General features: G+C 39.1%; 1 protein-coding gene across 1 annotated transcript; it reads left to right on the forward strand.

Annotated features, from left to right (window-relative positions):
• Positions 1–1019: 1019 nt before the first annotated feature.
• On the forward strand, positions 1020–7411 carry RAB27A (RAB27A, member RAS oncogene family). Its single transcript, XM_010078404.1, has 5 exons — positions 1020–1194; positions 2567–2652; positions 3422–3525; positions 4294–4417; positions 7114–7411. Exons 1-5 carry the CDS (start codon positions 1042–1044, stop codon positions 7310–7312), a joined length of 666 nt encoding a protein of 221 aa, XP_010076706.1. The 5' UTR covers positions 1020–1041; the 3' UTR covers positions 7313–7411.
• The last annotated feature ends 5963 nt before the right edge of the window (positions 7412–13374 follow it).

Here is a 13374-nt window from a genome sequence, read left to right on the forward strand (position 1 = left end):
ATCTTATTTTTTGTATTTGGTATCTATTTCCTTCCTTCATAAGAGGCAATTTAATGCCAGTTTTATGTTGCTTTTAGAATGGTTATTTTAGGCTTATCTTTTCATGTTCATTTCTTTGAAAACAACATAAGGCAGCTCTCTGCTGTTTGTTTTGGGGGAAGAGAGGCTCAGTAGCTACTCAACATGAAAGTACTATTGCACGTACTGCATCATTCTCTCTAGTATATATGAAATTTGCCAGTGATCTTTGTTATACGTTCTAGCTGTTACTGCACTTTGATCAGGCTATAGGTTACTTTTTCGAAGGCACAAAAAGGAGAGAGAAATTTCTTAAATGCATAGGGGCCACGGGAAAGTGTGTGTGTTATTTAATGGCAATTCAGAATCAAGATTTAGTATAAATTATTAACTAGCATCGTGATAAAAACTTGGAAAACTTTAAAAATTGGTCCTCTAAACAAAAAACACAGCAAAACCACCAACAAAATGTTGCTTGTTTATTTTTCTTCCTGGTATGAAAAAACTTTTTCAAGACTGAAAAATGGCTATTAATAAAAATGACAATCATTTTCTATTTAAATATAGTGGGCAGTCTGGAAATTTTTTTTTGGCATATGTTAATAATGTCACAGCGGATGTGAGGTCAGAATTGCATTGATGGTACATTTAAGTAGCTTTTGCCAGCTTCCATGAAGATTAAAAACAGTTCTGCAGTTTGTGTTCCGGATATCTGGCATACTTTGACGCTGATTTTTCAGTCTTTCCTGCAGAAGTTAAAAGTGTGTTTCTTTTCTTTGTAATATGAGGAATGTGGTAAAATTAACCCTGCATTTTTTTCAGTGAAGCTGAATTTGATACTGATAATTGAGAGTTTAAGGTGCAGCCAGTGTGAAAGAGTACAGAACTGGTCCCACTGCTGGATGCTTTGTAGTTCAAATAATGATTTGCATTTTAAACATTTGACAAAAGAAGCCTTGTCAGAGTTGTTTACTAATGAATCCTGTTTGCTTTGCTTTTTAAGGTGTCTCCTGAATTCTCACTATGTCTGATGGGGACTATGATTACCTCATAAAATTTCTAGCACTTGGTGATTCTGGAGTAGGAAAGACCAGCCTCCTTTACCAATATACAGATGGCAAATTTAATTCCAAATTTATCACAACGGTGGGCATTGACTTTCGGGAAAAGAGAGTGGTGAGTTTTCACAAACTGTGTGCTACTTTAAAACAGTATTTGTCTTGGTAATGGCTAGAATCTATTTGTAAAAAAAATTCTAACCTGCTGATCCATATGTGTAGGCATGCAGTCAGTAGTTAACTGTGTACTTCATCTTGTGACAAAGAAGGGATCCCATTTTACCTGGTTATTTACCAGAGAAGTGTGAAACATAAGGTAGGGTGTGTTTTGTTTTGTTTTTGTTTTTTTTAAACCCCATAATCATTATTCAAGTAGGCAGACTTTTGACATGAAGCTGAGCATTGCATTATGATAACCAATTGGATGCTAGTCCTTAACTGCACTGAGAAATTAAGCCAACACACATTTTTTTCAGTCCTTCTTATGTAGAATTATGAAATGCCTTTCAGTGTAGTCTGATGACTTCCCAAGTGTTCACAAATCTGGATGCCCCTGGGCATTGTGCAGACTGGCTTTTGATGCATGATGTGCACCACAGTAGTGGAAGGAGTAAATATCTTAGTGAAATGGGAAACTAGTCTCTTGGATAGGTTAGTATTCCTTTTGTGGGATAGTAAACATGGTGGGTTTACTTGATCAGCATATTTGATAACTTGGGATAAGATTTAGGTTTCAGAACCTGAATCATATAATGAACAAATTCAGCAAGCTCCTGTATCTCTAAAGAGAATGTTTTTAGCTTTGGTAATCTTAGGTACAATGATAACTGAAGGTAAAGAAGACAACCTAACATGAAGTGTTCTAAACAAGAAATTATTCTATTTTTATCTGATCCTTCCAAAGCTGACAGATGCCTTTATTTGTATTTTCAACTCTTCAGCTTTTATTATATCATGCAATTTCTGCTTTTTAAGCTGTGATAAGGTCTACCCTCAGCTCTTTTTCACCAATCTTTTAGCAGCTAAGAAGAGATGTCTGTATGAGTATATTCTGTTTGCTAATGAGGTTCTGTTAGTGGTACACATTTATTGACACATTGCATGAACCAATTGTTGCTTTCTTATAATTACATTTTAATTTTAACATGATACAAGACAATAGCAAAAAAAACCAGAAAATCAAAATACTAAAATTAAGCTTGCCTAATTAAACTCAATGGCCACTAAATATCTTCTGGAGTCCATAGTCTATTGGATACTGTTTTTCCAGTTTCACTGTTACCCTTATTTTTATCTATTCTATGGATGCAAAATTGAAATGCAACCCATGTTACTTTTGTCCTATAAAGTGCAGGGATTGAGTTGTAGTTGGGATCTTCGCATTGGCAATGCTAGTTTTGCTGCATTTTAATGACTTTAAATGTCGGTTATTTTGTGTTCCATAGAGGCTGTACTGCCAACACTCAGTCTTGCAAATTTACCTTTTACAGGTGTATAGACCCAATGGGCCAGATGGCGTTGGTGGCAGAGGACAGAGGATACATCTCCAGCTCTGGGATACTGCAGGGCAGGAAAGGTATGTTCTGCCCCCCCACCTAGCAAATGAGGCAGTTGTCATCATGCAACTGAGTACATGAATTCTCTTTATTCATTGTTACATCTTAATTGTATGACTCAAGATGGGAAAGTGCACTTTAATTTTAACAGTGATGGAAAGTTTCCTATGAATACTAATTAAATTACAGCTGTAATTTACAACTGTAGAGCATTCAAACTGTAATAGTTGCTTTTTGTCTTTTGGAAACTTTCAGTTTATTATTTCATAGCCAATGCACATAGATATTTTTAAAGCTTTTCTTTTCAGTTTTCTTAAATTTCTGTAAATATATTTATAAGTTTTATATGTATGGTCTTGGGAAAGTCAGACAGGTGAAATAATGTCAAAGGATTCTTTTCTATTTGTCTGTCAAAAGACTAACATCCTAGTGGTTGATAATGTTAAAATCAAGAACTGATGTGTATAGAGGACAAATTTCTGTTTGAAGTTTGAATTTCTGTCTTATTTTAATTTCTGAATCTTCATCAAGTCATCTTTTATAGTAGAAGACACTATCTAAAGCTCTCATGCTCAAGTGAAATGTCTCCTTGTCTTCCCTAGACCTTGATTTGGCCAAAGTAATGGTAGCAATTCTTGTTATCTAATCCCTACATCAGCAAAACAATTATTATGAATATTTTGTTCTAGTTAATTCAGTCTTAAGTTACCGCAGTTTTATGACTGTATGCAATTATATTTTCAAAGTAACTTGTCAGATGAGCCAGCTAATTTCACTTCGCTGGTCTAGGTTTCGTAGCTTGACAACGGCTTTCTTCAGAGATGCCATGGGGTTTCTTCTGCTCTTTGATCTGACGAATGAGCAAAGTTTTCTGAATGTCAGGAACTGGATAAGTATGGCATTTCTTTATTCTTTCTTTTTTCTTTCTTTCTTCTTTCTTTCTTTGCATGGGCAGGGAGGGGCCTATGTATGTAAACATGGAGTCTCACTGAGAAACAGAACTGAACGTACTGGGTTTTATAGCTTGGTAAAAGAAAGTAAATGTTGCGTTCATAACTGTAATAGCTGTTAGTGGTGGCTTCTAGCACTTACCTGAAATTCGGCTTTGCCTACTGAACTTGAATCTCAACCTGTATAAAAGCAAGCTGAGAGAACATCATATCCTGGACTCTGGTGATATTAGGTAATTTAAGTGTCTGGAAAGCCTATGCAAAACTCTATTTTGGCTCACCCAAAGCTTTGTCAGCAAAACTTAATGGAAGGCAAATGTTACTAGGCTGGTATATCTGGGTGAAGGAGTCCCAAACTGCATCATTGGCCAGGAGAGGGAATTATATCCTCTCCTGGCAGCTCATTGAAGATGCTTGGTGCGTGTAACTCCTTAAGCTACAAATACACAGCTTCTGTGCTAACTTTGTTAGGCTTCTGCTCCCCTGGCTTATTCCCTGGTTTTTTCACTGGGTACATGATCGTGGATGTCTATCTGTTCTCCTGTGTGTAATAGCAGAAGTCCTGTGAGATAACAGAGGACATACTTGTTTTCTGTTTTTCAAAGTATTGCTTTCCTGAAGGACTTTGTGTCTCCTGAAATGTGGTAGTCTTCTTAGTGAGCTTTATGTGTGACAGTAAGTTGTGACCCCTGTTCATGTTGTTGCTGTTAGGTCAGCTACAAATGCATGCATATTGTGAAAACCCTGACATTGTGCTATGTGGAAACAAGAGTGACCTGGAAGACCAAAGAATGGTGAAAGAAGAAGAGGCTAAAGAACTTGCAGAAAAATATGGGTACGTAACTTCCTTCCAGTTATTGCTGTGGTTAAAGCAGAATGAAATGTTTTCTGTAATGCTTTTTCTGTATACGGAAGGTTATTGTGAGAATAAGCGTTTTAGACTGCTTAACTGCCTGGTATGATATCCTTTTTTCTGACGGAGATTAACGTTTTCTGCATTGCCTAAAAATCCATACTAAGTATTGTAATAATCTTGCACTGGATATTGGTTAATCATCTTCTTTCCTTGGCAGTAAACAAAGTAAATTTTCACAAACATTCTGGAAAAGAGAGAATTTAGCTGGAGAGGCAGGGGAATGATGGGGTCTAATTCTTTGCTCTTCCCTGTGCTGAGGCTTTCTGTGGGGCCCGGAAAACCAAGGTCTCCTACAGAGTGAAATCCAAAAGAGCATTTGGTGAGGTCATGAGCGTCGCATCAGATCTGAGGGAAAACAAAAATAATACCAAGCAATTATATCCTATTTTACAAGCTAAGTTGTTTTACCGAAGTTTGTTGTAGGGTAGCTGTTGTCTCTGGCATGGCCAGGGAAGCATGTGGCCTCAGTTTCTCTGAAAGCCTTGGGACCCATTCACCGACATCTGGACAGCCTGCTTCCACAGTGCTCGGTTCTCGCAGAAGAGCAGTTCTGGTCCAGACCACGGTTCCCCTGTTCTCTGCCCCTTCTCCCCAGTCAATCTTCCCTCAACTGTTCAAGCAATTTTGTTAGTGCTGTACCTTAGTGTATTCTTAGTGACTCAGCCTCAAAGGGGTCAAAAGTGTTTTCTTGCAGGCATCTCCACTCTCGGAGGCTCCCAGGGAGTCTGAAAACCGAGTCAGACCAGCAGAAAGACAGGATAGCCTTGCCCTTCGCCTTCCCTACAGGCACAGGTCATGTGTCCTTAAGGGAACTACGTGAAATATTTGTTCGTATCCCATACTAATTAATCCCATAGTACTCGTATACTCCCTTAACTCTTCCGTGGGTCTCATCTCTGCATTATGTTTGCATTTCAGTGTGGATCAGAAGTGCACTTCTGAAGCAAATCTGATCTATATATTGTGGTTTGATTCACATAGTGGAGCGGCTTTCTGGCATGTGTACTGGATTCCTTTTCAACTGAAAACTAAACTAGATGATGTGCTCCAACCAGTAATCTGCATTCACTCTGAGGGACTAGGTTAGAGCTGGTCCAAAGAAAAGCCCTCAAAACATGCATGGTGTGAACACTAGGTCCTCTGTGCTGACTGCCCTGTTCTGCAGGTCTGGGCCTGTTGTGTTTCCTATCACATAGTCACAAACCTGCTTTCCTTGACCTTTAAGAGTCATTAGAGGCAAATCAGAAGCAAACCGTCTATTAGAGACAAACGGGTTTAGTTAAATATTACGTTCTTACTTTTTCCTTCTGTGAAAATGCTTGGTTGAATTCCACGTCTCACAGACAACAGCAAGTGCACTTGGTACTTCCACCAGCTGCTTGTGAAGGAGCAAAAAACAGCAGCAGGTAGCATGTAGCCATTTCTTAAACGTTGGAAAGGGATCTCTCTGTATGAGACTTCACCTTCTGGAAATAATTTATGAAATGTTTATCTTTGTGGATGAAAATGCCAACAGAATTTAGGAATAGGCAGTTAAAAGTCAAAGCTGTAGATTGCGTTCAATCTGTAGGCAGTTACAAAGTTCTCTGCCCTGTAGAAGTGAGACAGGATAGCTGCTTTCTTTGAAAGTCAGTTATTTTCCCAAATGCTCCTGAAGAGAAGCAAGATAAATCCTGCTACAGCAAACAGTCTTCTGGTAACGAAAGTGTGAGATAGTGAATATCCTCTTTGTGTGGAAAGGCCTTTTACTGGTAAGTGAGATGTATTTTGAAAACAGTTGCAGGAGACCCACACACTGGAGACGGTAATACAATATTTTTGATCGCTCATTGAATCTTGCAAGTTATGTAAGAAATACATAAAATTATGAAGCGATTGTTTCAGTCATTGTTGGGGAGTAACACTGACGTAGCCACCGCAGCACCACCCAGTGGGGAGCACTGAGCGCGGGTCACAAGCCCACAGACTGGCCATTGAAACATCCTGGCCCACAGGGGTAACGAAAACTAGCAATGTATTTTCAGTACCAAGGTGCCCAGAAACCTTTTTTAACAAAGATATAGATGGTATGAGTGGGAATTTTTTTTTTTTTGGGGGGGGGGTATGTAAGAGAGTTTATAGTTGAGGTGTCAACAGAGGAAACAGTCATCTTTTGTAGCGGTAAGAGTACCACATTAGGAATCTTTACTGTCTTGCCTGCAGGGGAACATCCATACCAGCATTCTCTCTCTTGCAGTGACACCCTAGCTGATGTAGACAGAAATCAGTATGGAGAATACCTGTGCACACAAGGCCATGTAAAGTAATTGCATCTCTTGGGAACAGAGCTGAAAAAAACAGACCTTGGGACCCTAACTTTGGGAACTCGTACTGACCAGTGTGTCTGTAAATTATGGACTCCATGGTGTAAATTGAACCTTGGCCTTCTTCCCTCACTACAGAGTCAGCCATTTCATTAATTTATTTTGCATTTCAGACCACTGACCACTTTCTGCTATGGAGCAGTAGTAGCAGCATTTGTGGGATTTCTAAGGATGTGGCAGCAGTCATGTATTGGTTTTGCTCCTATGAATATAAATGGTGTGATTTAAGTTTGTGGGTTTTGTCTTCTGCAGAATACCATATTTTGAAACCAGTGCAGCTAATGGGAATAATGTAAGCAAAGCCATTGAAACTCTGCTTGACCTCATTATGAAGCGCATGGAACGGTGTGTGGATAAATCCTGGATCCCAGAAGGAGTAGTGCGCTCAAATGGGCACAGCTCTACAGAACAACTGAATGAGGAGCAAGAAAAAGGCAAATGTGGCTGTTAACTCAGTTACAGTTAAGTTTAATGTATATGCTAAAGTATAGTACAGTTGCAGCTTACCTGATTAATTTATGGACAAATCACATTGTGTAGTTATTTAATGAGCTATATTAATTCTTTATATTACTTTTGGGTTTTTTTTCCTCTCAAACAAAATTGACCTTTGCTTGCAAGGTATGCAGGTTATTAGTGAGGGGACAGAGATTTAATCTGGTGTAGCACTGGGTATTCCTTTAATTCTCTACTTTGGAGGGAACAGAAGGAGAATAATTTTCATTACCAAATTTAGAAACATCTCTCTGTATGGACAATGAGAAAGGGTTGGCTTCTGAATTGGAGGAGTTTCAGTTGCCCTTTGAAGGCTCTATCAACTACACAGACTAGGCATTAGATTAGATATTGTGACAGCTCTTATTCCCTACTAACAGCAAGCTTACCAGCATGGTTCTTGGTTTTGAACAGAAACATTTAATCACTTCATCAACCAATAACAATCTTAAAATGCAAACCCTGTGTTTCACACAAAAACTTGTGAATACCTTTTCCTTGCTTTAAAGCCATCAGTTTTTAGTGATGAAAACCCAAAGCTATTCTATATGGAATACAAAACTACAGAGAAGCACAAGGGTGCATATGTAGAGCACTTTGAGTATGTCATTAAATTGAACATGTAAACTGCAACTGTACTATATAAAATATATCCATCACAGCCTATGAGACCTCCTGACATTATCCGAATTTTTAGAACGTGCATATACATATATTTATCTGTAAATGGCATAACTGTACATCTGTTGTTACGTTTTGTTTGTTACCGCTCATGCTTTAACAGGAATCTAGGGCAACCTAGATGTCAGCAAAATTTCATCTGAGCTAGTGCTTGGCACTGAATTTGTTTTACCAAACATGGATTTGGAACGTTTCTTGAAATTTGGATTGAAAAATGAATTACTTCCTTCTGGCGACATGCAGCTAAAATACCAGTTCTGTCTAGATCAGTATTTCCATAAATTTATAATGCTTATTTTATTCTGCCAACCTTTTGTGTCCTGTGCATCTTGGTTATCGGATATTCATTTATGGCTTGTTCATTTCCTTTAGGTCATATTTAAAAAAGAACAGAGTTGCTTTTCTCTTCTCCCCCCTATGGATCACATAAATGTCAACTTTGGTTTCAGTGGATCATGTTACTCTTTGATAATTTTTATTTATTCATTCAACCTAAGGAACAATCAGTATTTTTTGGATCTCTTTTCCAGGCTGATTTATAAGATGTGCCTACCAAATTGTTTTCTACCCTGGCGGAGGTTGTATAACTCTAAAGTATTGCCAATTAAAGTCGTAACATGCCAAACTGAGTCTTTGAACAGACTTTCCACAGCAGCTTGTTTACAGAACTCCAAAGCTATTACTTCTTTAGAAATTATGTATTTATTTATTTAAATATTCTGACAACTGCACTTTCAGGCAAATGCTGATACCAGTTGTGAATATGAACTGCAGCCTAACAAATTTTTGAAGGACCAAAAATCTTGCTAGAATAGTAGCTAATAAAAAAAAAAAATTGCTGTGGCCTCTGGTTATATTAATAATGCAAGAATAAGTGCTAAAACTTGGTTGTTAAAATATTTTACAAAGTAATGCATTGTTCTTTAACAAACACAACATGTAAATATTAGATTTTTATCACAGCCTACACAGAATGTTTTTAAAAGTGCAATATAATTTGACTGCTCTGGGGCTAGGACAGAGATTAAAGCAATTTATATTGAATAAATATAGGATTTTTTTCTACTATACAACACCAAGATTCTAAAATGCTTGTGGACCGGAGTTACTGTAGTTTAACTCAGAGTGCCTTTTGAAGTTACCATCATGTTTCTGACCAGTAGAGTATACTCTACTGTAGGACACAATATATTTCAATGTACTTCACTGTCTGAATTTCTTTTATTGTGACTCTTTGCTTTTCAGAGGGTTGCAGTGGAACTTTGCCATGCATTAACTTTAATGGGAGTTCTTGTGTTTATAGCCCCATCCTGTTCCTGAAAACAGTAAGGATTATTGCAACCAACTACTGAGCTAAGTGACTACTGAAATGGTGTAAAAATATTTCCTTCTGAATACTTATGTTTAGATTGGATATTAAATACTGAAATTGTCATATTTTTGTCATGCATATTATATGTGACTATTTACTGTATAAGGACAGTCTACATAAAATTGCTTTGATGTCAGCCTTTGAAATGTGTCATAAGATTTGTCTGTTTGAATTACTCTGTGACAAAACTTATGTTCCCTTTTTAGCTCTCATGATAAATCATGGTAGATGCTTCTTGACAGTGAATTACATTATTCTTGCTAGTCTAGCACTGGTTTTAAAAACCAAACAAATAAAGAAGAACTCTCATGTGATGAGAAACTGTTATGTCAAGAAAAGTTGTTTCCATCCAGACAAAAATGTTGATGTGTAATGGAACAAAGTTTTGGAAAGGATTTCCATTATGGTGCTTTGTCCCAGGATTTCTTACTAATCTAAAACAGTTAAACATTGCTGATCTGATATTTGTCAGCATTTGTTGAACTGAATTGTAACATTTCCTGTTGTCTCAGCTCGGTATCATTCTGTGTCCTTCTGCGTGGTCCCTACGTGTTATGGTTTTTTCAGTTCAAATGCCTCTAGGTTCTCTTCTGTGGCCTAGGTACTTCTTGATGTTACCCTCTGGCACTGACCAAACCAGTCGGATGGGGGTCTGATGCATCCTGGGTGATGCCAGAAGGAGCTCAAACCCATAAAAGAAAATAGAGGCAACACTTTTGTATTCATAAGACATTCAGAAAGCTGCTAATGTGAGCATGTAGCATGTTCAGGGCAAAGGGAATCAAGCAATACATTTTGTAAAATCTACTGCTTCTAAAAAGGTAAGGAGCGTGATTTTTCATGCTGTTTCCATCAGGAGCAGTGTACATTAGCAGGTAAATTATGATATGCTGGAGGGCATGGCTGTTACTCGGAGGTTCCTGGACAGGCAAGAGAAATGAGCTGAACTAAACCCCATTAGGTTTAACAAGGATAAGTGTGACTGGGTATTCCATCTGGGTTGGAATAACCCCATGCAGTAGTACTGGCTGAAAAGACATTTTGCAGAAAAGGGGATGGACATTTTGTTCAAAAGCAGGTTGGCCAGGAGCCAGAAGTGTGCCCTCATGGCAAAGGCAGCCAACTGCATTGGGAGCTGCATTAGTAAAATGAAGCCAGCAGGTTGAGGAGGTAAGTGTTCTTTTATATTCAGTAACTGTAAGACTGCATCTGGAGTTCTGTGTCCTGTTTTGGACACCCCAGGAGAAGAAGCATTGACACAGTGGAGAGTCCAGCAGATGCCACCAAGATCAAGGGCTGGAGCACAAGGGGTAGGAGGAGAGAGAACTGGGTTTGCTTAGCTTTAAGAAGAGAAAGCTAAGGGAGACCTTTCTCCTGTCTTGAACTGTCTAATGGGAGGTACAGAGAAGATGGAGCCAGACCTTTCTCAGAGGGCACAGGGACAGGAAAGAAGCAGCACAGAAAAGCTGATGTATAGAAAATTCTGACTAGACATTTAGGAAAAAATTATCATGATACAAGTAGTCAGAAATTGGAACAGGAGTCGAGGGAGGTTATGGAATCCATATCCTTGAAGACACTAAAAACTCAACTGGATGTGGCCCTGAGCCACCTGGTGTAATTTGTCCTGCTTTGAGCAGGACTTTGATCTAGATGACCTCCAGAAGTGTCTTCCAACAGACATGACTATATGCTCCATTAACTTGATCCTACAAGTGCACATGCCTGACAGTTGTCAGTCCCTTTATATGATTGTATGTGACAGTTCTTTTACTTCTGTTGGGAAACTTGGACGAGTATGAGCAGACCAAGAGCCTTGTTATGAGTTCAAGGTATTGAGTTGAGATGCTTGGTGGAACAATTCTTGCTGTGGTAATCTGTGTCAAAAATCAAACACATGAGCCAGTTAGTTTTCTGCAAAACCTCTTCCAGTGAGGCTGTTTTTCAGTTGGATACCTAATTCTGTCTGTGAATAACTGTTAATGGAGTAAAAGTAATTATTCTTTTTTGATAATTAATCTGGGTTCTGGCTCCAGCAGCCTTCAATCTATATTGCCTTTTAGGTCAGGAATAAGCACTTCCAATCCACAATACAATGCCTTGTACTTGAAGAGATTAGTGCCTTGATACAAAAAAAGGAAGGGAAGAAAATCCAACTGTAAATGCTTGTAGTATCACTGTGCTCTCACATCCCGTCTGTCTGCTGGAGGCATTGGTGACACTCTGTAATTCACAGTGTTTAAATTGTAGAAGCCACCAAAGACTTCACAGTACAGTACTCTGCCAGGAAAAAGCCATCTTCAGTGAAATAAATACAGCCCATGGGGAAAAAAGTCATAGGGGCAGGAAACTCAAAGTAATCAAACTGAAAAAGGAGGATTGCAACTGCATATGCCAAAGCACAGCAGCCTTAGACCTAAGCAAACTTGTTTAGCATTTGGTTTTGCCTCTAGCTGTAAACTTGGTGTCTTCGTAGCTTCCCTCATAAAATGGCTTTGTGTACATGTCTCTACCATTTCCTCTTACCAGCTGGGTTGCCATCTTCTGCCACAGGCACAGAGCCTTCCCTCCGGCATGCAGCATGAGACTACCATCCTGTACAGTCCTGTCTTGCTCCGTGTCTCTGAGTCAGTCTGGAGCTGCTGTTCCTTAGGGCCGGTGGTGCGTACGAGTCACCAGTCATATGCTCTAGCCTGTCTCTCCTGCAATAGGATGTGGCTGAGGTCTGGTTTTCAAAAAGATTGGAGACAAGTTCTGTGCTGATAAGCTTAGTGACTCTACTGTGCTAAAGCAATTTTTTTTTTCTTCCTTACATCTTTCTTAATGTAGCCCCACGCTGACTGCCTTTTTGTTGCTCTAGAAACCAGAGAGCAAAAACTGCCCTGAAGGCACACACAATTCAACACATGGATTTTTCACCAAATACTCAGATAGTTAATGTATTTTAAATGGAGAAGCAGGAGTTGTGATGGTAAGGCCTTATGTGGTGAGGAAGAGCTCAGACTCTGAGCTGGTGCAGCATCCTACGACTGAAGAACAGAGAGAAGACCCTCTCCAATTCCAAACGATTCAGGAAGGCACAGGGCCTGGCGTTTAGGTCCTTTCACAACAGCTAACCCTGCAGGAGGGGGAACAGAAGGAGTAACAGGTTCCTTAATGTGCAGAGCCGTTGGTTTCAGACTACTTCAAATGTTGCCTTAAAAATTAATTCCCCTGTAGAAGACTTGGATCTTACAAATATGGAAACAGAGCAGAAAGTGGTTTGCCTCAATTCTCGAGTAAATCAGCTGTAGATTTAAAAAGCTATGTCAGACTCCCTTTCCTTTGGTTCCTGTCTCTATGCTTACACTAATACTGAGACATTTCAGTTTCATTCATTTTTTCACACTTAGAACAAAATTTTGCATTTATAATAAGCCAGAGGGGATCAAACACAAGCTGATCACAAAATCTTTTAATTTGTATTGAATTTCCATACTAGGATATGAATGTATGTTTCAGGGGAGTAGAGAGTCATTGCAGGAAGAGAAAAATCAGCTTACTTTTGAAGATGCACTATTGTCTAATAGTTCATCCTAACTTTGTTTCTGTCTATGACTTGTTTGTTTGTTTTTAATACTTTCGTGAGCATGAGTATCTCCGTGGTGGAATCAGGGATGGAGCGTGCTCTTGCTGTGATGGGTTGCAGTGAGCACACCCGGGGCTGATGTTTCTGTCTGGTGAGCGAATGCAGTGTGTTTGTGTTTTCTGGCAGATTCCTGGTTTTGTAGATGTTCTCCCCTTTTCCCCCAGTAGCCTGGGTCATGATTTAGAAACTGTGGCTCTGATCAGCCAGTAGCTGGAGCTTTCCTACAGCTTCAGAGAGACGCAAACCGCATCCTCAGCAGTGTTTGGCTGGTGGCCTTGTGTCCCCGTTTATTTTTGGAGCAATAATCTCTTCCCCATTTTATATAAATGACTGATGG

Source organism: Pterocles gutturalis, unplaced genomic scaffold (assembly GCF_000699245.1).
Source record: "Pterocles gutturalis isolate BGI_N339 unplaced genomic scaffold, ASM69924v1 Scaffold53633, whole genome shotgun sequence".
Taxonomy (NCBI): domain Eukaryota; kingdom Metazoa; phylum Chordata; class Aves; order Pterocliformes; family Pteroclidae; genus Pterocles; species Pterocles gutturalis.

Coding starts and splice junctions, on each gene's coding strand:
- RAB27A (XM_010078404.1), top strand. CDS start 1,042: ATGTCTGATGGGGACTATGATTACCTCATAAAATTTCTAGCACTTGGT. Junction 2,653..3,421: donor GATACTGCAGGGCAGGAAAG/GTATGTTCTGCC, acceptor TCGCTGGTCTAG/GTTTCGTAGCTTGACAACGG. Junction 3,526..4,293: donor GAATGTCAGGAACTGGATAA/GTATGGCATTTC, acceptor TGTTGCTGTTAG/GTCAGCTACAAATGCATGCA.